The sequence below is a fragment of the Phoenix dactylifera genome, chromosome 11, assembly GCF_051530095.1.
Source record: "Phoenix dactylifera cultivar Ajwa chromosome 11, Ajwa_hap1_PhDact_Kaust_v1.1, whole genome shotgun sequence".
NCBI classification, from domain to species: Eukaryota; Viridiplantae; Streptophyta; class Magnoliopsida; order Arecales; family Arecaceae; genus Phoenix; species Phoenix dactylifera.
The window spans coordinates 25682338-25706948 of NC_143200.1; the positions used below are offsets into that span (position 1 = coordinate 25682338).

The 24611-nt window shown below is 46.6% G+C and overlaps 2 protein-coding genes and 1 long non-coding RNA gene across 3 annotated transcripts; 1 reads left to right on the plus strand and 2 right to left on the minus strand.

Moving 5' to 3' along the window:
- Positions 1-13488: 13488 nt before the first annotated feature.
- Positions 13489-18414, minus strand: LOC103702260 (U-box domain-containing protein 35-like). The gene is made up of 9 exons (XM_088707922.2): positions 18009-18414; positions 17437-17522; positions 16112-16233; positions 15800-16005; positions 15640-15691; positions 15275-15530; positions 15003-15104; positions 14513-14941; positions 13489-14315 (listed from the first exon to the last, which is right to left on the minus strand). Exons 1-9 carry the CDS (start codon positions 18160-18162, stop codon positions 13542-13544), a joined length of 2181 nt encoding a protein of 726 aa, XP_088564048.2. The 5' UTR covers positions 18163-18414; the 3' UTR covers positions 13489-13541.
- On the plus strand, positions 15005-17725 carry LOC149751660 (uncharacterized). Its single transcript, XR_016397826.1, has 3 exons — positions 15005-15144; positions 15259-15539; positions 15630-17725. It is a non-coding gene; the product is annotated as an uncharacterized LOC149751660 (long non-coding RNA).
- A 1636-nt stretch (positions 18415-20050) lies between the features above and the next one.
- LOC103702419 (pollen receptor-like kinase 1) lies at positions 20051-24295 on the minus strand. The gene is made up of 3 exons (XM_008784859.5): positions 23583-24295; positions 21302-21967; positions 20051-20942 (listed from the first exon to the last, which is right to left on the minus strand). The coding sequence occupies exons 1-3, from the start codon at positions 24253-24255 to the stop codon at positions 20275-20277; spliced, it is 2007 nt and encodes a 668-aa protein (XP_008783081.4). The 5' UTR covers positions 24256-24295; the 3' UTR covers positions 20051-20274.
- Positions 24296-24611: the final 316 nt, after the last annotated feature.

A 24611-nucleotide genomic window follows, 5' to 3' on the forward strand; every position in this document is an offset into this window, starting at 1 on the left:
TATGGAAAGTGCCAGCCTTCCTACTTCTTGAAGCACCCAAGTTAAAGCCTCTAAATCTAATCCTTCTGTGAGTTCCTTGCATATCTATCTAAGATCATTGCCCCGAGTGTAGCCAGAAGTGGGCGCATCAACCATTGCTCTCACATCAAAGGCAAAAACATCTTGTGACACTCCCAAGGTAAAATCTCTAAATCTAATCCAAGACTGGCTTCGATGCTAAAACCATCGCACCAAAGATTACATCCAAGATAATGAAATAGCACATAAGATTTTATAAGATTTAAGTAGCTTAGCAAGGTTAGATGGTTTTATCCAGATATTCTATTGTACATAGAAATGACCGGTAGTTTTATCAGGAGATTCTATTATATAAATTTCATTGTAGAATGTCGTGCAATTCTCAATAACCATCATCTGAAGGTTGGATGATCATCAAATAAGATATTTTATGAGCATATATTGTATCGTGCATAAAATGTATTGTTTGATAGCTGTCCATCTTTATTTAAGACTGGGATAATATTCTACGGTACCCCCTGCGCACCACCACCGAGGATCCATAAAAAGAAATACCAACGTAGACCTCTAAATTGAATGACACAAGGTTGGCTTCCAACCCGAAAGCGAGAGGTGGTTTGCCTTGGTTTTGACGCCATTGTCGTGTTAAAGAGGGACGCGTCAAAAAGTAGTTGGGATTTTGGCCCCCGGGCGAGTCACGACACTCGAATGCGGCCCATCCTAGCGGTGACACGATCTGTCGTGATTTCACCGCAGAGGTATCTGAGCGGGTGGCTGGGCCCGTTAAAGAGCTGGGTGTCGGTGCTCCCTTCTCCGTCTTCGGGTTTCACGTGAAATTGTATAAAAAATAAATTAATATAAAAGAAATATATATATATATATATATAAAAGATGGAATGTGAGAATCCATGCAGACGTATGTTTAGTCCTATATTGATTATTTGCTGAGTAGATCTTAGATACTTATATAGGATCAAGAAACTCAAATAATATTTCATGCCTAGCCATTTTGAGTGAAATTCCGGATTGTCACAAATGGCATTAGAGTAGAACCAGACCATAACTTATGCGGACTAGGGAATACTGCGATAAGGATTCATTGAGGTTGACTACGGGTCGATCGTGCTATTTGTGATTAGATTTGAATCTTTAGCTTGACGAAAACGTCAAGGATTAAATGAGAGAAGTATGTGAGGATATGTGCGAGCGCGTGTTTAGTCCAACATCAGTTGTTTGCTGGGTAAATCTTGGGTACTTAATACTTATACAAGTTACTTCACTTATGGATGATTTGAGAAAAAAATGTGTCCACTAAGCTATTATGCACTCTGAGAGGCATTCAATTTTTCAATAACAATTAAATGGCTATATGGTATTAATTTCAGTTTAAATATGATATTGATTGATGAGTTTGCTTTTATCATCGATAGCCATGGTGAACATAAGAGAGAGAGAGATAGAGAACATAGTCGTACAAATTTACTTGATTTCTTATCGTATGGATTTCTTTAAAAAAATATACTTTGCATTGCAATACAACTCAAGATGAATTTTAAGTAATGTTTTTTGAAGTGACTAACTCACTTAACGCAACACAAGCGAACATTGGAGCCTCAAGGGCAATTTTTTATGCTTGAGTTTAAAATAATTTTCATTTCAAGATGTTAAATAGTACAATCTCGTGTGTTCAATTCTCTCGATGAAACAACCTCATTTAGAGCTAGAAGCTCCGGTTCTTGAGAGAGAGGGATAACGGCTAGTTGGCTGGCGGAAATCAGTCTGTGCCCCGGCTGTCCGGCGGTAACCACGGCGGGCTGGGCAGTGCGTTTTTGTATTACGGTTTGTTGAGGTTCCTCGGTGTAGCCGGCGATTAGCTTGGGTGCGCGGAGGAAGCAGCTGCCGGGCCACCTGGCTCTGAAGCCGGAGGGCAGGGGTCGGGCCTCTGGTAGCTTGCGTCCCGGGTGGTGTGAGCAGGCGACATCCCGGTGGCCGGCGAGGTTAACTCAGTCTGCTCTGTTTGGCTAACCCCCCCTGTTTTCTTACAGGTGCGATGGATCGGAAGGGTAAGCAACCGATGGGGAAGGCACCGGAAGGAGCGGCGAGAGGACCTGGTAAGGTACACGATCATGGACGAGGGGAGCGCTCCGGCGCTTGGTCGCGGCCGGGGCCGTGGGTTACTCAATGGCCCACGGCCGCGGAGGTGGAACGGCTGAGCCGTCGCTTCCCGGATATCCTCCGCCTCCCGGAGGAACCGATAGCGGCGGCCCGGCGTGAATGGCAAGGGCGGGCGTAGCTGGCTCGCACTTTTGGCCGCCGCGTCCCGGCGGAGTGGGTGGCCAAAGACGTGGCGGCCCGGGCAAAACTAAAGGATGTGGTGGCCGTCCCGCTCACGGACGACCACCTTGCCCTGCGGTTCCGGTCGACGGAGGACCGGGACCGAGCCCTGAGCGAGGGCCCGTGGGTGGTGGCGGGGCAGCTCCTCGCCATGAGCCCATGGGTCCCCGACTTCGAGCCCGACGATGGTACTGTGCAGAGGGCCCTGGTTTGGCTTCGTCTGCCCCGCCTGCCGCCGGAGTACTGGTCGACTTCGACCATTCTCTAGATTGCGGCTCGGGCGGGTCGGCCGATAGCGGTTGACGGGGTCACCGAGCAACAGGAGTCGATGGGGTTTGCTCGGATCAAGATCGAGGTCGCTGTCAACGAACCCTTGTTACCGGGGGTTCTGATTCAAGGGGAGACGAAGGTGCGTTGGCAGCCCTTCGTCTTCGAAAACATAGCCGCACTCTGCCCCCGTTGCGGGCGGATGGGCCATGGGGAGGCGTCTTGTCGTTTCCCGGTGGCCGGCTGTGCTGCGGAGGGTCCGGCGTCGGGGGCAGAGGCCCCGGGGGGCGGGTCGGACCAGCCGCCACCGGCTGGTGGAGTGGAGAACCAAGGGCCAGTTTATGGCCCTTGGATGGTGGCGACGCGGAGGAAAATCCCGCGGGAGAGTCGTCCGCCGCGGCCGGGGGAGACGACCGGCACCGATCCGGGACCCGTGTCGTCCTTCCCTCGGCCGCCACCCCCGGCGGCCCGCCCGACCTCGCCGGCATCCCCTGTGGACACTGACGGCTGGCAAAAGCCGACGAAGGTCGCGCGCCGCCGGTCGCCGTTGGCCGGAGGAGGGGAAGGGCTGCCCCCGGTACCTCCCATGGGCCACCATCGGCTTGCCCTGGTCGATGAACCAGGAGACGGTTCGGCCGAGTCCGGGGATCCGGAGCTGAGCCAGCGAAGCGACTCGCCCCCTCCGCGGGCCGACCTTGGGCCGAGCGGGGTGGGCAAGGCCCGGGGCCTGACCCAAAAAAGGCCCAGGCCCCAAGCGGGCCTTGGCCCACAAGGGGGCCTGGGTCCGGTGACCCAATTGGCCCAGCAGGCCAATCGAGCACAGGCCCAGCGCGGCCGGGCCCAGAGGGCTGGGCGTCGGGGCCGTGGGCCAGCTGGCGTAGCCCACGGTGCGCCTCGAGCTGGTGGCGCGCCACGAGCTGATGGCGCGCTCTGAGCCATTGGCGCGCCCCGCGCGGACGGCGCGCCCGAAGCGGGTGACGCGCCCCGCGCCGGGGACGTCCTCCCGGCTTGCGTCGGGGGCGCGCGTGGGGATGAGGCCGCGCTTTGCGACCGGGCTGGGGGGCCGTTGGCTGTGCAGGGCCAGCGGGCATCTTCTACGATGGGGCCGCCGGGTGACCGGGTCTTGGGCCATGGGGATGGCCCGCGAGTCCAGGTACCTCTGGTCCACGATGTCGGGGGCCTACAGGGCCAGGGTACGCGCAGCCTGGGTTCCCCTGAGCCGGACACTTTGGCCCAGGACGAGCTGACCTTGGTCAGGGGTCCTGAGGCACCCACAGGGCCTTTCCAGTACAGCCCACCCTGTCGGGAGCTGGACTCGCGGCTGGGGATCCCCCCGGCTGCTAGCCAGAACCTTCCTATGTTGGGTGCAGGCCTAGATGGGGTTGTTCGTTTTGGCCTTACACCCCTGACCCCGGGCGTGCTGGAGGATACCACCCCAGGTAGGTGTGTGGTGGGGGACCACCCCACCCCACGCCTGGAGGAGAGCACGGCCGTGGCAGGAGGGGGCATGGACCACTCTACTGCCTTGCAGCAGGTTAGGGCGGCAGTTATGGGGGTTGTATCCACGACCGTCGATGTGGAGGAGCAGCGAGGCATCATAGGCGTTGAGCCTATGGATGGCCCCGCGACTCTAGGAGAGGAGGGGTCTGAGGCCGACTATGTGGACTGTGACCCATGATGATTCTCGCTTGGAATTGTAGGGGGGCGGCCAAGCCGTCCTTCATGACTTCTTTCAAACGGTTAGTGCAGGTCCATTGTCCGGAGATCTGTTTCCTCTGTGAGACCCGATTATCTGGCGAGGGGCTCGGACGTTTGAGGCGGCGTCTTGAGAGGGACTGGCAGACCTATGCGATCGACTCTCGGAGGCTGTCGGGAGGTATTTTGGTTCTGTGGAGGCGTGGAGTGACGACAGTTGATGTCTTTCACAACTGCCCCCAACAGGTAGTCATGGTCGTGTCGAGACCTGATGTTGCCCCGTGGGTGCTGTGCGGTGTTTACGCGAGCACGGACCACAGGGTTAGGAGAGTCCTTTGGCAGGAGATCACCAACCTGGCCGCTCAGGGTATCCTGACGGTTGTGGTTGGTGATTTCAATTGCATCCAGAGTGAGAATGAGAAGCGGGGGGGCGCTGCCTTTACTGATAGAGTGGATAGGAGGGAGTTCCGTGACTTTGTGTCGCGGAATGGCCAGGTAGACTTAGGTTTTTCGGGACCACAGTTTACTTGGTGTAATAATCAGCATGGCAGTGCTAGGGTATGGGAGAGATTAGATAGGGCCTTAGCGTCCCCAGATTGGATCCTTCGATTTCCCACTAGTAGGGTCACTCACCTCCCTCGGATTGCCTCGGATCACTGCCCTCTGCTACTCTCTACCTCATCGAGTCCCACCCACCATAGCCCCTTCCGCTTTGAGAAGGTTTGGCTGTCGTACCCCCAGTCTTGGGACATTGTCCGCGACGCGTGGCGGATCCCGGTACACGGGGATGCCATGCAGCGGGTCTCGCGCAAATTTGAGTTGACCAAGAGGCGCTTGCGCCGTTGGAACCGTGAGGTTGTGGGTAATATTTTCCGGCGCTTGGAGGTGATAGAGACCTCGATCGCTGAGCTACAAAGGAAGGAAGACCTAGGGGGCGTGCTTCCGGAGGACGATATGGTTGACCTTCGGGGCCTACTTGCGACTCATCATTCGCTGCTACGGCAACATGAGGTCTTCTGGAGACAGAAATCTCGTGTGCAGTGGGTAAGCAAGGGTGACCGTAATACTAGCTTCTTTCATCGGACGACAGTCATCCGGCGACGACGGAGTATGATCCATTCCCTGCGCGACAGGTCCGACCATCGGGTGGAGGGTGAGCCTGCCATTCGACAGGTCTTGCTTGATTTTTTCCGCGCTAGATGGACAGAGGATGAGGGGGCCTATGATGGTCACTACCCTCTCAGGGTGGACGTGGGTATTGGAGAGGTCGAGTGCGCATCCTTGATCCGACCGGTGATGGCACAGGAGGTGCATGAGGCGGTCTGGGCCTTGGCAGCAGACAAGGCCCCGGGACCCGATGGTTTCCCCCCTTTCTTTTTCCGGCGATATTGGGGTATTATCCGACCAGCAGTGGTGGAGGCCATTCAGTGCTTCTTCACCCAGGCTGCGATGCCTGAGGATTGGAAGGCCACCTTCATCACGCTTATGCCTAAGCGTCAGGATGTGGATGAGCCTTGTCATTTTAGGCCCATTAGCCTGTGTACAACCTTATACAAGGTTGTGGCAAGGATTTTGGTGGGCAGGATGAAGCCCCTTTTACCTGGCATTATTAGTCAGGAACAGGGGGCTTTTGTAGCTGGTAGAAATATTTCTCACAATGTTATGTTAGCCCAGGAAATGATGTGGGATCTTCGGCGGGCATCGAAGCGGCACAGCTTGATGGCAGTCAAGCTGGACATGGAGCGGGCTTACGACAGGATCAGGTGGAGTTTCCTTCAGCGGGTACTGGAGGAGCACCGCTTCCCCAGGCAGTGGATTGGATGGATTATGGGGTGTGTCCGGGGGCCAAAGTTTTCTATCTTGGTCAACGGCACTCCATCGATTTTCTTCAAGTCCACGATGGGATTACGGCAGGGATGTCCCTTATCCCCTTATTTGTTTATCATCTGTGCTGATATTTTATCCCGTGCTTTGCAGGGAGCGTGTGCCAGCCGGGAGCTGGAGGCCTATGTGCCAGCACCGGGGGCCCGCCCTATCTCCCATTTACTCTTTGCTGATGACTGTCTTCTCTTGGCCAGGGCACGGACTCCAGAGGCACGGGTCCTACGCAGGGTGGTGGCAGACTATTGCGTGGCATCAGGTCAAAGAGTAAACTTCCTCAAGTCTGCTATCTTCTTCAGCCCCAGCACAGAAAGCGGAGTCAGACAGGAGATCAGAGGGATACTGCAGGTACCAGAGCAGGAGGGGACGCTGACCTACCTTGGTGTCCCTATCACGGGTCGGAGGCTACGGGTGGCCGAGTGCTTGGGCTTGGTGCAGCGGGTCCAGAGCAGGCTGGAGGGATGGAGGGCATCCTCCCTATCCATGATGGGGAGAGTGACATTGGTCAGAGTAGTGCTGGGATCTATTCCGGTGTACCTTATGGCCAACACAGTAGTTCCGAAGACGATTCTGTTGAGGATCGAACGCCTTCTTCGGAGCTTTCTGTGGGGGTCATATAGTGGAGGCCATGGAGTGCATCTGGTAGCTTGGGAGCAGGTTTGCCTTCCTACTAGCGAGGGTGGTCTAGGGGTGCAGTCCCTCGTTCAGAGGCGTGAGGCACTCATTGCCCGGCACGCGGCCCAGTTTATGTTAGCGCCACACAGCTTCTGGAGTCAGGTGATGGCAGCTAGATATGGTCGGGGGGCTTCATCAGCAGCACGGACCGGTCGACGAGTCTCCTTCATGTGGCGCGAGATCGGGAGGTATTTGCCATCAGTTGCAGCACACACAGGTGGTTGATCGGCGATGGCCGGAGTATTGATGTGACCAGTGATTCGTGGGTGGACATCCTTCCCCTGAGTCGCTGGCCGACCATGGTAGATGCAGAGGCAGTGGAGGGGCTACGGGTGTGCGATCTCCTAGCACCAGGAGGGGCAGAGTGGGATGAGGCCAGGTTACGGCTGTTCTTCGGGGTACACCTGGCTGTGAGGATTCGGTCCCTCCCGCTTCCAGGTTGTGGGGGGCCGGATGTCAGAGTATGGGGCACTTCGAGCCGGGCCGGTGTTAGACTGGGAGACCTATCCCGTGCCATTCAGCCAGAGCACGAGCCGGGGTCAGATTGCGCTTGGATCTGGAGGTCCGGCCTCCACCCGAGGGCAGCTCTCTTTTTGTGGAAGGTGTTCTGGGACCGCCTTCCGACGAGAGCAGTGTTGAGCAGGCGTGGCTGGGGGATCCCTGCGGAGTGCGGGACGTGCGGAGCTGAGGAGACAGTGGACCATGTGCTCTTTCAGTGTACTTGGGCGATGTCGACATGGCAGTGGACATGGATCCCGCAGGGGGCTCGATGTGCGCGGATACAGTTCCTTAGTATGACACGGCAGTGGCTAGCTAGTCCGCAGACTCATGAGGAGGGCATCAGAGCGACTTGCACGGCCCTTCAGATCTGGCTGGCAAGGAATGCTCGTACTCTCGGCCAGCGCAGGGTGTCATCGAGGTTTGCAGCAGAGTTTGCTCGAGCACAGGCCACGGAGATCAGCCATATCCCTTCCTCAGTTAGACCTTTGACAGCTCGGGACACCTGGGGTTCCCCCCTTGCTCCGGCAGCTCCTCAGATGGTGTTTTTCACCTGGGAGCCCCCACCCCCGAGCTTCCTCAAGGTCAACTTTGATGGGTCTGTGTTGGATGGCGGCTCGCGTGGTGGTGCAGGTTTTGTCATACGGGACCCGCAGTCCAGGGTTGTGGCCGCAGGCGGCTGCCACTTGTTCGCTACATCAGTCCCGGGAGCAGAGCTGCGCGCTGCCTGGGCGGGGCTTCGACATGCACGGGCGATGATGCGGACTAGCTCGATTATTCTGGAGGGCGACTCAGCTACCGTTATTGGATGGATTCAGAAGGGGTTGAGGGGTGAGAGCTCAGACCACCCCTTGACCCGCGACATAGTCAGGATGATGAGAGATGGGGGGCCATCCAGGCCAAGCATGTATTTCGGGAGGCCAATGGGGCGGCTGATTGGGTGGCCGCCTATGCGGCCCACCATTCGGGTTACGCCTTTTGGTCAGGGGAGGGGGAGCTGCCATTGGCACTCCGTGAGATATTGTATTTTGATCTTATTGGGTGTATTCACACACGGTCTGTATGAAGCACCCGTTTTAGCAAAAAAAAAAAAAAAAAAAAAAAAAAACCTCATTTGCTCAAAATAAAAAAATACCGAAATTTACATTTACATTTCACATTGTCCAATACTTAGAACAATTATCCAGCATATGCTATTTTTAAATACATGTATACAAACACATCTACATGTATGCACGCACACGTGCATATGCTATAAGCAAAATGACATCTCAATATTCATCATTTTTGTTAAGATAAAAGAGGAAATATGTAGAGTAATCTACAAGATATATGAGATCTTAAATACACAAGTAAGGATTCATCGTTACCCATAAAATTTCATAAAAAGGTTCATCATTTAATCATTTTGTCTTAATTAGCTTATCTTCTTGTTCTTCTTCTTTTTTGTTAATATTGCATGTTATGGAACTTGACAATGTCCAATGACGCCATGATCTCCTGAGATATCAAATAAATCATCAAGATATTATATAATACTGATGATTATAAAAATTAAAATATTTCGAGTAGCTAAATAAGTCAAACTTAAAATTTGGTCGATTGTTGGGAGTGCTTGCCAGTTTACCCAGTAAAGTTTTTAGATATTAAAACCAAGGACTCGACTTCGAGTCTTGCCTTATCCTCCCCTCAATTAGTTTAAATTTTTTTGACATATTAACGTAGTAGTGCCGAGCAAACAATATAAACAAATTTATGAATATGTCCGAAGCCCTCAATGGATAAAAACCATCTCTCAATTAAGCCGAAACCCTAACACGGTTGCTGCTTGGAGCACATGGTTGTTTTATCGTCGTCGATAAAGCCTCCAACCAATAAAGCATACTTATATCAAGAAATTAGGGTTGAGGATAATCAATGAGTAACTTTTCCCAAAGATAGTAAATTTGATATCATGATGAATAAATTTGCCCAAAGATATTAGAGACCATTGCCATCATGGTCATCCACAATCATATGAAGGATACTCTAGATGTATCCATGGCGCCATGGCATCCCCGACTTAATGGTCCCATAAACAGGTAGGACCAAAGCAACGTGCTCACATGGTGACACAAGTGGTTCTATGTATGACTACAATAACTGCCCAAGAGAAACCCGACATGCTACATCGGAAAGTTCATGCAATCAATGGACCACAATTGTCGTGCATCATAGGGCAGTGACCTTTTGGAATCAAAAGATGGTCCTATCTCTGAACCTTTGGACCACCCATCGATCCATTTAATACTCCACCTGCACAATACCACAACATTTGTCATGATTGCCATGTTTCAATCTATGTTTTCTTTATATATTTATGTAACATGTAGAATATTTCTTCTCATTTTTCCTCAATACAACTTCATGAGTGTACCAAGATATAAATGAAACTTATATAAATTCTTCACAATTAATATTTGATGAGGACATTTTTTTGTTACATATCTTATATGTCTAAGTTTAGGAAATTAGTCCAATCTTATAGCTTGTACTTGTTGTTGCATGTATCTTCTTCCTTCTTTTAATTTTTAATGCACATTCTGTGACCTTAGTTAATGATTTGGCTCTGACAATTAAGTTTGTCCATGGTAAATTTCTTCACTTCATTAAGTGTTATAATCTGCTGCTTATTAATCAAATATAATTATAACAACGCCTCTAACAATTCCTCAGAGCTGGCGCTCGATATGGGCCGGGCTTTGGGCACTGGATCCGGTCCAGGTCGATTAGGAAGTATCTGGGCCTCGGTAGGACGAGCTCGGCTGTAAAACCGGACCGCCCAAATTTAAGATACTTTGCTCCCGCCACCACCCTTCCCTTCCCTAGGGCTCCGAATCGAAAGGTAAGTGCTTCGATTCCAATTCTTTTTCTGCCTGTTCATCGATCCGTTATCTCGCTCGAAAAAAAAACGATTTTTTCCCCTTGATTTAGATGTCTCTAAGCTGGATACCAGAAAGCATTTGCACTCCCATTATATTGAGATCGATGATCCAGCATTGTCTGTAAAATTAAAGTAACTTTCACGATTTGAATGGCGTGGAATTGATGATTCGATGTGCTGATTATTTCGAGATCAAATACCTAATTTTGCTATCTAGCTTCTATTTTATGCGTATTCTGATGCTTGAAATCACTCTTTGGGGCGTCGGTAGATTTTCATTTTCTTTTCTTTTTTAATTATTTTTGAGCAATCTGTGGAGTGTCAGTGGATTGATTCTGCTGTGCCTGGTTATTGCTTTAAAAGGCTACTGCCTGCACCTCCACTTTCATATTTTGCGTCTTGTTTGAATGTGGAGGATGAGGTTGATTTATAATTACCATCGAAGCTACCAAATTGATACATATTATTTGATATATTATGCTTCGTTTGTTGGAATATAGCTATTTTCCAGATTTCCCCTTATAATTATTAGTTTTCTATGATATATTATTTTGGGCCACCTTGACCTCTGGGTACCCACCAAGCACTAGGTGGTAGGCAGCATTCTGGCCACCTCTACCACATTCAGTCTTTTACAGCAGTGTGCATCGAGCTTTGATGGGATCATCCGAGTTTCTTGTGATGCATCCTCCTGACTCATTGTGTTTCATGTTAGTGATGACTGATGAGAAAGTTATCCAGGTTCAGAGGGTGAATAAAAATAAAAGAAATGGGTTTTAGAGGTTTTGGATTTCTTCCACACACTGAATGATGATTTCATGGCATATTAAAACATATGTACCGATCTCTATTGATGTGTGGTGGCTGACAAAATTGGTAATTTCACTAAGAAGCAATTGGTGGAATGGTATCGACATATGCGAGGGAAAGGAAGTTCTTTTAGAAAATCTAGATTTTTAATGCCATGGATGTTGGAAAGGCTGTACATGCAGTACAAACTGATTACCCACTTTTGCTCTTTTGAAAAATGAAAAGTCTGTGCAAAGAATTCTTTTAAGTGTGGTCAAGGCTGGAATTTCAATAGAAGTTATTGTTTTGTTTTCAGAAGCTCAGGTTCTGTCGTCGAACCTCAAGAGGTGTTTTCCCAAGCTTTTGACATGGGTAACACTTCTATCACTTCTATGAAATGATCGGTGGTGCCACCACCATTATTCTAAAAAGAGAAATACTACTTGTGTGATGAGAGTGCCACATGAGAATGCTTGGCTCATTTTAAGAGGCATATTGCTGTATACAGTTGCTTTTGAAGTAGTGAAATGAACCAAATGGCAACCTCTCCAATACATATTCATATGCCTAGAGACTTCATTTAGTATTCAAACCTCAAAAATCTTGATGCCAGCAAAAGGAAATGAGCATCACTATGAGTGCTCAGGAAAAAATAATCAAGTTTACATATATGTGAGGAAGGAATGTGGAAAGAACTCGTAAAATAAGTCTGACTTAATCTGAAAGGTTAGGTATTGGAGAGCAGATAGCAATGGAAGCATGACAGGTTGATTCTGCAACTTATGTTGCATTTGGATCTAGGCACAATGAATTTCTAAGATAAAGAATTATAAACTTTAGATCTTTTATTACAAAGAGAATGACCTCATGTATATTGAGTTCGTGCATTTCATTTGCAACTGCTTGCATATTTGTACCATACACTCAAGGATTGCTAAGCTGGTTGTTACTTTATCTGAAACCTGCTTTTCCAACTTAAAGAAATTGGTAATTAGGGGAAATCAGTATCAAAATCAAAATAATTGTATATCTCATAACTTCTACAATATCCAAAAACTGCTCTGCTTGCGGCAATCATTTTGTTAAAACAAAAATATGAGAAGACAAAGATTTTAAGTAATGTAAAATGGTACAAGTGGTAGTTGTATCGACAGTACATATTTTACATAATCAACTTTGAAAATTATAGATTACAACTATATCCCTTTACCTAGAGATTTGGAAGATACCATAATGCAGAAGCTGCACTTCATAATGACTTGTTGCCAGTTTGCAAAGGTCTTGACTTGAGATTTATTTTACCATTTCTTTCCGTGCGTCTGAAATTACAAAAAGTTGTATCTGTAGCTTGAAAAAAACTGGAATAACAGAAGTAATGCTCTTTGGTGCTGTTTTCTTGAGCATTGCTTGTTTTAATTGTTCCCATCTGGAAGGATCTGTTACCTAAACTAGTAAATTGGTTTTACTCAGTGCCGAGAAGCTAACTTTGAAATGGATCTTCAGCTTCCATAATGGCTGTAAAACTGCTTGAAAGAATGAAGAGCAAGAATGTTGTTTGCTTGCTTCCTTTCAAAAACTTAAATATGCAAATGGCCTTCCACTTTACTTCAGTTTATCTGTTAGCTATCTTCTCAGGCGGCACTTGCTCATCTTCCATACATGGACGATGCACTTGATCGGATTATTGAACTTTCATATCCAGATGGTCCAGGTAGAGGGCCACTCAATATATCCTGTAAACAAGAAAAAGATGGAAAAGATTCATTTATGAATTCTTATATTCACTCCATGGTTCACAAGCTTTCTTTGTCCAGATAATATTACCACAATTCACTTGTGAAGGTGATGGTGACATACTTATCAAAGAAAAAAAGGTGATGGTCATGTCATTTGCAGTCACCAAAACGGCAGCCTGAACTTAGTTTGATTTTCTTGGATTACTCATCAAATCAATTTTTGTTCTTGAATTTGGCTTATAAAGTTTCAGCAGCATTTTCTTTGTATTTATATATTAAACCAGGTAGCTTTTCTTCATACACTGCTCTTTATGTACTTACACCATCCTCAAATATCACATGTTTTACCAGGCAATACCAATTAAGTTATTATTTGAAGATGGGATCTAATTATTATTTTCTTTAGCTAATTCTATCTACCACAGCCCGCAACTGCATAAAAAATAACCCCTCTTAATTATCTTAGTTACTTGTCAGCAAGCCTAAATTGAAATCTCTGGTGTCTGTGGTAGTGTTATGGAAGCATATATGCATGCAAAGTTTTATAGCATTTCTACATATTGTACAATGATATTTTCCATGCTATCCTTTCCAGCTTCATATCTAACTAGCAATGCATGGTACTCTGCAAATTTTTCTTAGTATGCTTAGTATGGTTGTACCGGTGGTGGCTTTGTAGTCAATTCTTGTTCTTTTGCTTTCTTTTGTAAGAAATCAAGTAAGGTTTATTGCTTCCAACTTACCGGCAAGGAAACTTGGCTGTGCATGGGTGAGGTGTGTGATTTGCCCAAAAACACACAGTCTTGCATGTTTTCTTCTGCGAGACTTCTCAGTCTTTCCAGCTCTGGCAACACAACTGTAGCAAGATCTGGCCGGTCCTTCCGTCTCAGCTCAGCACACTTGAGTGCTATCTTGGCTAAACTCAAGGCTTCCTCCACTGGCCAATCTGTCACTAATGGGTCCAACATTTCTGCGAACATCCCCTTCTCAATTGCACGCTCCACATGGTGTGTCAGCCCCATGGGAGGTCTCGCAGTGATCAGCTGCAACAGCATGATCCCAAGAGAATAAATGTCGGACTTTACACCAAGCATGCCAGTCTGCTGGTATTCTGGATCAATATAACAGAATGTTCCAGCAGTGGAGGTCATGCGATACTGAGTGACATTTTCCGCAACAGATGGGGGAACCAGGCGGGCAAGGCCGACGTCGCCGATTTTGCTGACATAGTTTTGGTCGAGGAGAATGTTTGCGGGCTTAAGGTCTCGATGAACCAGTGGCTCTGGCTTTGTCTGGTGGAGAAAGAGGAGGCCTGTGCTTATCTCAGCAGCAATGCGGAACCTATGCTGCCAAGGGATAGGTGGTGTATTTCCTCGCCGGAACAAGCGATCTTCCAAGCTCCCATTGGCCATGTATTCATAGACAAGGCAGCCATATTCTGGGCAGGCACCCAGCAAAAGAACCATATTTGGATGCCTAATGCAACTTAAAATTTCAACCTGCATTGGTGTCGACATGAAGAAAAGGTTAATATTTCAGGATTTGACATAGTAGCTGCTAGTTATGGAGGAACTCTATCAAGGGAAGATTTAATTGGCTTCGGGATCACCAATAACTGCATATCATACTCCACGCAAGTAATTAAAAGAGATTTGGGCAGTGAGATGTGACTGTGTAACTGTAAGGTGTTTAATACCTCCTGTTGAAACTGAGATCTCCCTTGAGCTGCATCCGGGCGCAGAACTTTAATGGCGGCAGGTGTGTGGTCCAGATAGCATCTGTAAACAGGGCCATAGCCACCTTCTCCAATCTTCCGCTTCTCAGAGAAGTATTCTGTGGCCACTTCTATCTCCTCTATCGTGTACTTCCTATACCTCACATCTGTATGTGCTAAAGCATCCAATGCCCTCTTCTTCTCCTCACCCTCTTTGAATGCTTTCATTTCTGCATTGATTCTCTTCTGCGCCTCCAACTCTGCGATCCTTTTGGAGGCTTCGGCCGCCTCTATGGCTGCCTTACATCTTGCTTTCTCCTTCTCTGCTAAAGCCAGGGCAGCTCCTTCTGCCAACCGAGCTTCCTCTAATCTCCTCTCTTCCTCCATCTTCCAACGATGGAGCTCCATTGCCTGCATCAAAAGGCATAATCAGCGAGGGAGTTGCGCTTTGGAGGTGTTGCGTAAACATTACCTTCTGTTTAGCTGTGAGAGCTTCTTTGCAGGCTGTACTGTACATCTCCATTGTCTGCTTGAGTTCTAGTCTCAGCCTCTTCATCTCCGCCTCCACATCTTCCTGTGATTACAGAACAAATTGGCGACCATCACGCAAGGAGGTACTTGATGACTGGTGCTAAGTTGTAAATAAATTGCAGGCATTCATTTGATTACTTAAAATACGTGTTTATGCTTGTGCTTTCTTGTTGAGAAATTTATTCTTGTGCTTTTAGAGGTAAATACATGTACCATGGCGTGAGAGGATGATGTGCTGTCTTGAGAGATTGAAGAGAACGCAGTCCCAAATGAGTATCCACCACCCACTGACCTGCGTGGTGATTGCATCTCAAAGCTGCTATCTAAGCCATCAGACATGGACAACCTCTGATTAAAGATGCCATCAATGCTTGTCCTGCCACCACTCACAAATGATATATCACTATCCGCTATGCTCTCTGCATATGATTTGGCATTGGAGGCTCGTGCTCCCCGGGTGAATGGCGACCTGTTTGAGGTACCATATTAGCTTGCAATCCAACATAGGAGCAAAAGAATGTACTAGTTCTTTCTGTGGTGCAGTAATGCTGCTACTTATGCATTGCAGGACATGTTACCTGATTGGTTCCCTTTCACTCTGCACATTCCGAGCCTCTAATGCTGCCCCACCTGACAATTGAAATTATCATGACTTCGTTGAGTGAAGGAGACGAGAACATTGTATTTTCTATTCAAAGATAAACTGATGATAACGGCAACTCTCATGTTTATGCAAACCTTTGATGCCATAAGAGCGAGGTGGGTCTACATGCTCAGTTTTTATACTTGCGTGGTTTTGGATTTGAGCCCGGTATGGTGAGACGGCTGGCGCTGATCGGACAGCGTTCCTCATGGAAGATACCTTCCCTTTGGATATGATGTAGACGGTGCAGAAGTCAGGTGCACCTTTGGAAATATTGGTAGCCACGTCTGTAGTCCTAAATCTTTTGACAGCAAAGATATGACAGTAAGTACTCCGAGGTGGTATGTTTCTTTCCAAACCAGAGACTTCCACTGGATTAAGACATTGCTTGAGATTGTATAGATTACCTAACGAATCCGCTTTTTGAAGGTGCACCAACAACAAGCTTTTCAATAGCTGCATTGGATACGAACTCTATGATTGCCTTTGCTATGTCAGTGTCTTCAAGTATGACATCCTTGCAATGCACCTGTTAAAGGAAACAGAAAATTGGTCAGAGAATATTTTGTGTGATGGCTTGTGGGATTTTATGATCGATGGTGGTGTTTACTGAAAACTTGAATGAGGCAAGCAAGTGTATGAGCTGCAGTAGCAAATTTCAGGCTCTTGTCCAGAAAGGCTGTTCAAGAGACAGGATTAACATTATACAGCTTCTCTCAGGACCACCTCGTATGAAGGTTTCAATTTCATTATAGGATTTGGTATTTGAGAATCAGCTAGAAAGGGGTGGGGAAGGCATTCATGACTAGTAGTTGTCCATAAGTAGGAGTTGGCAACTTTGCTTGACTGCACTCTCCTGAAGTCTTATCTGGAGATGTTCCATTTATTGTTCCTAGTTCCTGGATTTCATAAGTTGGGATAACATCTAATGTCTTACCATGAGTTTGAACATAACCTCAGAGATTGTTATATGTTATCGAGATCTGAATGCATTGATCTGACAGGAAAGAAATAGCAGAATATCTCTGCATTGGTATTTTAGATGTATCACATGGTCGAAACGAATGGTGCTGCCATGGTGCTGAAAAAAGATTCTCCGATTTTCCTGAAAAGTAACTCATAATGCCCTAAATGTTTGAATCTCTTCATATATGTTCTCCAACTCGGTCTCATTTTATGTCCTCTTATCATTGGTGATGCTCCCTGCAGTTATTCTGACAGCAAGAAGTAATGGCCCTTCGTGGTATCTTATGTGTCATGCCCAGCCAAATTTCATGGATTTGGGCATCTGGGCATGAAAAGTTAAGGACGTGGTGGTGACTATGAGATGCTACCTTAAAGAAACACAAGGGCTACGAAACTTTGGTGATGGAGAATGTGGAAGACATCGTTCTGCATTTAACCATTGCAATGGAGAATGAGTATTGAGTTTTATGGGTGGCAGCAAACTACGCTGTCTCGGTACCAGGTGTGCCATCCTATCACTATATTGGTCGCCTGGTTTCGGAGTCAGTTCGGCATACCAACTTTCGGTACGACCTCTGTACTATATACAAAAATCGAACTGGTATGGTACTGTATGCTTCGTACTATCCGCTACCATAGCTTATAGCTTACATTATCCTGATAAAGAGGAAAAAGAGCTAAACAAAACAGGTTAACTAAAGCATACAGTTGGCCAGATTGGTAATTTGAGAGCAAGATACAGAGAGTAAGAGAAAAGGTAACTCACGTTTTTACGTGTGCAGAAACATCGGAAGGGAACGAAAAGATCCTTTGAGTGACTGCCTGCAGAGGCATGGTCCTCTTGTGCCCCCGCTGCATTACATCAGAATGACAACTAGAAATTAGTTGTAGGAAGGACCTCCCATGGTTGCGTGCCTTTTGTTGCTGGCTAGATTGCATGCAGTTTCGAAGACGACTACATTTACAATATTGGTAGAAGCGAAGAGCTTTACTTTTATTTATTTATTTTGAAAGAGGTGAGTCACAAAATTTTTAGCCATTTTGTTGTCGAGCAAGACGCCTTCTCCTGCATTCCTGCTTTACCCTTCTTCTGATTGGAATAAATCAATTCATTTTGCAAGAACTTGATACTAGATGCAACTATTAGGCTCGAAAAATGAAAGACAATTAAAACTATTTGTATGTTGATTAAACTAAATAATCTGCAAGAAGGAAAGGAAGGAAAAACAAAGAATTCTCTCTCTCTCTCTCTCTCTCTGTGTTTTTTTTTCTTCTTTATGAATATGGGCGAGAGTCCATCCAAAAAAGAAAGAATATGAGAGAGAGAGAGTCTCTTACATCCTGTGTGCTTGGAATTGACATGGATAAGGGTGATGGTCTGTCCCCTGGTGACAATGTTGTCGAGAGCCCATTTTAAGGCATTTTGGCTGCCCTTATCCTTATCAATGGCGACCGCCACCAAAGGGAATGCGTCTTCTTCCGTATGGCTCATAATTCTCCTCTCACGCTTCGCCTCTGCACACCAAATAGCTACCGAAGGATGACCCCATGATCACAAACAAACATTCCTACGAGCTAAGGAAGAGGAAGAGCTTCCCAAGGGCCATAATAGCTAGTGAGAAAAAGTTTGTGAGAAAAATAGAATAAGCCACCTGCTTCCCCGCCTGGATTGATCGCACAGAGAAACTCTCTTCTTCTTCTTCTTCTTCTTCTTCTTCTTCTTCGTTTGGACCCTCTACACCTTTCTCTTCTTCCCTTCCTTTTCTCTCTCCTTTGCTTCTCTTTTGAATTCTCTCGGCGCCCTGAGGTGAAACTCAGGGGTGGCGAGAGAGAGAAAGGTGGAGGGAAACAAGAGAGAGGTGGGGGGACAGGGAAAGTGGGCTCCACGTTGTTAACTAGGAGAGGGGGCCGCCCTCGTGGGGCCCAGCTTGGATCTCGGTGGAGGTTGGAGTTCTGTTGTTTGATCCGTTGACCATGTAAATCCTGGATTCTCTCTCCCGGTTTCTCTATCTATGGGATCTTGGCTGCAAATCAAGATTCTATGCCATGCACCATGAAAGCCGTCGACCATCAACACATCATCTGTCCCTCGAGACGAATGACCACGGAATATGATATGCTGCATTGCATGCCTAACATGGCACATCACCATCGGATGCCAAGCAGCCATTCATCCCCATCATCATATAATATTATGGTGATCACTCTCTTCAGTGCAAAACAAGTACCACATAGAATCTAAAATTTTGGTTTCCATCTGCCAGAGGAATTTTGGATGCGTTATGCACGAGACTTAATTGGTTGTACCACATATATGTTCCTTAGGATGGATAATGAACCATTTAAACTTGCTGACTTAGTTTCTCTACAACTTTTCCATTGCAACTAGGCTGGCAAGAACTGATCAAGGTGAAAACTCAAGTCTATTTGAGTTTTTGAACTAGAACCGAGTCAGCTAACCTAAGAGCTTTTAGATGGCCCAAATATTCAAATAGAGCTTTATTTGTGTGGAGTCGGATGGGATTAGGTCAGGTCATGATTGGAGGGTAATAAGGTTTTCCGGTTACACTTGGAACTAGCTAGGTCTTGAATTTTTTCCCTTTTTTTGCAAATTTGATGTGAATCTCGGAAAAAGAGAAGATTATGAACATATGTAAAGCATATTTGAATAAAGTGCCATGGAAGAATGCATTGTTACCATAAAGAGAAACAACACGAATATAACAAAGTTCGAGTTTCTTTTTCCATACTCATGGGTAACAAAGTCTTCAACATTCATCAAGTTCATAATTAATTACAGCTTAATCAAGGAAACCAGAACCTTCTCGCTTAATTTGATTCCTTTTACTTCATAAGGTTTTTTATCCACCACTTGCCAAGGAAACAGCACCAATGATCAATCTTGCCAGCATAAATCCAAGTAGTTCTATTTTATCATATTTCTCTGTTAACCAACAGTATGCTTTAAACAATAGATTCTCTATTATTTCTCAGGTGTTGGGGCTGTTCATACTTTTGTATCGTTGTTGTGTACGCCTTTGTTGCATTCATAGGAGAGGAAGAGAACTTGTTTTTACACATCCAATTTTGGGACTAAAAGAAAAGAGAATTCTAAAACTTTTGAAACATCAACAAAAAGGAAGGAGATAAGATTCCATTTAAAAATTTAATTTTTTATAAAATAGAAATTTAAAATTTCCAACAAGGCGAACATCCCTTGGAGCTATCTTTCTAGCCTAGAATGATGGCAAGTGCTGCAAGTTTCTTTGGTTGTTAGAGGCTAAATCAATCAGTTGGATTTGGAGATAAAATAATTCATGCAGACATATTTATTTGCACTCACAAATAGCAAATTTTATGAGTTCAGACCATCTCTGGAGAAAACTTTAGAAGCAGAAAGAGAAATGTGGAGAGAAATAGGAATTGATCAGGCTGAAATCCTAATACAGCACATCAAATTATTACGAATCTACCACTTTACACACTCGAAAAGCTTATAGAGAAGAAGACTACACCACCAGTAATCCACCTAAGAATGCTTTAAATCGAAAACGTAAATGCTCAAACGCCGCATTTTCTCCAAGCTTCCTCACTGAGAAGAAACTCAGTGAATTGTCGAGAAAGAGAAGTCATCGTCAGTCATAGTTTTCGACATAGTCGCCTCTCCCTCGCTGGCAAATGAAGAGTAGTCCTCATCACTTTCCTTCTCTCTCAATCCTTCGATCTTTTCGAGCGCCATCCTCAGATCCCACCTCTTATCGACATCCGTCTCACAGCAACCCAATGCAATCTGAAGCAACTTCAGCATCTCTCCCTCACCATCCTTAGTCCCACTTATCTCTTTGTCGAACACTTCGCCAGTCCACTCCTCTCTCACAACAGAGTTCACCCAGCTCGCCAAGTCCGTGCCTGCTCGGCCCTGCCGCAGATAATTGGCTGGAAACCTCCCCGTCAATATCTCTAGCATCAATATCCCAAAGCTCCATGCATCGCTTTTCCTGGATGGCCTGCCGCGTTCTGCGCATTCCGGGGACTTGTAGGCCACCATGATCTGCGAGGCATGGGTCTGGTTCATCACCGGCACCAGGGCGTAGCCCGTAAGGAGGGGCTCGAAGGAGTCGTCGAGAAGCACGTTGGAGGACTTGAGATGGCCATGAGGTACGGTCAACATCGGGAGCTCCTCGTAGAGGAATGCAAGGCCTCTTGCTACACCCTTCACTATTTTCAGGCGTGTGGGCCAATCAAGTGGTCGAAGAGCGGAGCCACCTCTACCTGAGAAGGACATTCCAAAGTTAAGCATGCACTCATTATTTTGCGTTCGAAATTTCCGGAGGTTTCGGATTGATGAAATTTAACAAAGTAATTAATATCCATTTTTTCGTAAGATTAACATATAAGATCTATGCTATAAGCCAGCATAAGCATCCTGTGTGCCATATGTCATAAAGTTTGCCAACATTTCTATAATCAAAAGAGCATTAATGTATAAATGCTTGAGGTAGTCACATATATGTGCATCTGCGATATGTAGTCAGTCGTTAAAAATTTAAGAAATGTTTGCTCAACAAAAACAAGAACAACAAAATAGAGTTCAGAAACTAGTTAAACAGGCACTAGAATGAGTGGCTTACCATGGAGCATATGAGCCAAGCTACCATTAGGGATGTAATGAGTGACTAATAGCTTCTCCTCCTTCTTGTAGTAGTAGGCCACAAGAGGCAGCAGATTGGGGTGAGACAATCTCCCCAGCCTTCGCATGTGCTCCTGGAAGTCTTCCCTCCCGGCGGCATTCATCTTGTTGAACCTCTTGACGACCACCGTCGGACCGTCAAAAAGGATGGCCTTGTACGAGGACCCAAAGTTCCCACTGCCCAGCACCTCAGCGGAAGCCTTGAGCAGTTCCTGTAGCTCAAACCTCTGCACCCCCTCCTTAACAAACGTCAGCTTAACGTGCTCTGCATTTGCGACCTTCTTCCCTTCCCCACTGGAATCCACTGCGACCCGTTCCAGCTTGTCTGCCTCTGAAGGATCGGTCTTCTTGGTTTTGCTGGGTGGAAGAACGCCTGGTTCCGTCTGTTCACGACGGCGGCGGACGATGAACAAGATCATGCCAATGATTGCTAGTAGTACTCCAATAGCTATCACTATGATGACAACTAGAAGAGCAGGGGAGATCTTCTTCTCCTTCATCGATGATGATGGTGATTCTGATGATGATGGTGATTCTGATGATGATGATGGTGATGAAGATTTTGTGCATGGGACATCAAGTGGAGGACCGCAAAGATTCTTGTTGCCTACACAGTTAACACAGAGTCAGATGCCATAATCAAGAAAACTTTATTGGGCTTTCCAAATCGTTGGCCTTCTAACTACTTCAGCCAGTGAGTGTTTGATGTAGTGTTCATTCGAATTGTAGGCCAACAATATGAAGCGATCGTATGAATTATTTTTTCCATTAATAGAGCTAAAGCGAGTCCTCACTTATGATCGCTATGCCTCGCTCTGATACGCATGCTAGTGCTGCCTTCTTGCTTCTGCCTTGTGTCCTAAACTTTTTCTCTCGATCCTACATTTACTATTACTGAACATCTATTTTATTTCCATTCATCGGATAAGTTCTTCGGTTATATATAAAATCTCATGCAGTTCATGATAAGTAGTCCCTCTGATCGTCGTTGTTCTATGAACTTATCATTCGATGTTTATATTTTTTTTAACACCAAATAAGCTCGTTCCACAGTTGAAAACTAATAATTTGTAATTATTTTAATTAAAGTTTTCTTGGGACACTTTGCGCATTGGTTAGAGATATAGTAATAATGCACAGATAATTTCAAGCAGATTGACTAGCATTGATCTTCTTCATCCTCTTCAAGCATTTGTTCTTGTTTACTATCGCACAGCTGTTAAACCTTCAAGGAACGGCGGTACCTTAATTTAAAGGAACCTTTCTTTCTCCAGGAGTACCTTAATTAATTTCATTATAATCCATAAGAATTTCGAAATTATTTGATCAAAATCAGCGGCAATATGAAGACCGATGAAGTTTAATTATGTCCATGCTGAAGTTAAGGCAAGTACTAAGTCAAACTGAATCTAGATAGCAAGTAGTGATAATTAATCTTTGATTGTTTATTATTCTGTCGGAAGCACGTCTTCGAATGGAAATTGATCCGTTTTAAATGCCCAATTGTTGTCTAATAATCCGTTGTTTTGGCATCAAAAAATCCTTTTCATTGAACATATTCCAGTATTCGATGGTTCCTGCACTTGAGTTTGTTGTGAATTGGACTTTTAATTTATAAATACCTGCTAAAAGAATATATTTTTCTTTTTAATCTTTTCCATTGAGAGGTTGAGCTCTGATTCCCTGAGCAGTAGGCTGTAAGTCAAAGCATAATATGTTTACTTGTGATGAGGAATATAAAGCACGTAACGTTCATATAACCCCACTATTCCATCCTAAGAAAAGAGCCACATAGCCCTTCTTAAGGATTATATGGGAGCTCTTGAGTAAAAGTGCGTCTCTGCCAGGCCAATAGCTCTTCGACTCTTCATTTTTGTGCTGCTAAAGCATGCAGGTTATCGCTATTGTTATGATTCTGGCTAAGAGCTGATCGAACGTTCTGCACTTCTAGCTAATGTCTAGTTGTCTCATCAGGCGTTGTTGCATTTCGAGCCATACCATCAAAAGACTTGCAGTAGCTCCGGATCGATGCCAGACCCTCGCTTCATGGTCTGCTTCAATCTAATCAAAGTATCTGCGAAGCCAACAGTGTGGTTTCCTACGTTCCTGGTGTTCTTATATGTTAATAATGTTTAATGCTAATTTGGTATCAGGATTTCCTCTTCTGTTACTTATATATACCCCAAAGAACGAATGACAAGAATGATAAAAAGATCACTGACCTTCAAACATGCTAGCTTTCATCTTGCTGAGCCCAACCGGAATTGGTCCCTCCAGGTTGTTATAGGACATGTTCGCCAGGTAGAGCTCCGGCTGCCGCAGATCCGGTATCGATCCCTCGAACTTATTGCCGTCCAGCCTCAGCTCCAGGAGCCTCGTCAGCCCGACGAGCGACGTCGGGATCGGCCCGGTGAACTGGTTGCGCGACAGGTGCACCTTCTTCATGGCCCGGAGCTTCTTAAACACGTCGTCGGCAATCCCGCCGGAGAACCTGTTGTTGGACAGGTATATGGTCTTGAGCGCCGGCAGCTTCGCGATGTCCGGGACGGGCCCCTCCAGGTCGTTGTTCATCAAGCTCAGGGTGCGGAGGGCCGGCAGATCCACGAGGACGTCGATCAATAGATTTCCCGACAGCTTCATGTTCTCCAGCTGCAGCCCGTGGACGTCCCCGTTGTAGCAAATGACGCCGGTCCACAGCGAGGCGTTCCCGTTGCATGGCGTCGAGCCGGCGACCCAGTTACCCAGCGCAGCGCCGCCGCCGTTGGCGGCCAGCGTCTCCTTGAACTTGAGGAGGACGTCCGCATCCTCGGAGAGGGAGAGGTGGGAGGATGCCGTGAGGATAAGGAGGACCATGAGGGGCCGTAGAGGCCACCACGGCGAAGCCAGTCCGGCCATGGCGCGGTCGCGGTGGGGTTATCGCGTCGAAGAGGGGTCACCGGCGGCAACGCCACTGGTGTTATGGGTGGTGGAGATGAGGAGATGGGAGATTGGTTTTGAATGCATGGTTTCGGGGGGCGGAGAGAGAGGTGGTAAAGGGAAGAGGGTTACGAGGACGAGAGCAGGCGTGGTGGCCTAAGAATAGGTTGGTGAGAAAGGTGACGGAATAAGAGAGAACGGGGTGGAGACATATTTGACGGAGTCCACTGAGACGTCTCTTGTGTGTACATGGGATTTGAGCTGTCCCAAGAGGGATCCAAGGCCGGCCTTCCAATTTTTAAGCCTCAGTCGATGAACCCAAAACTTCGGCAGCA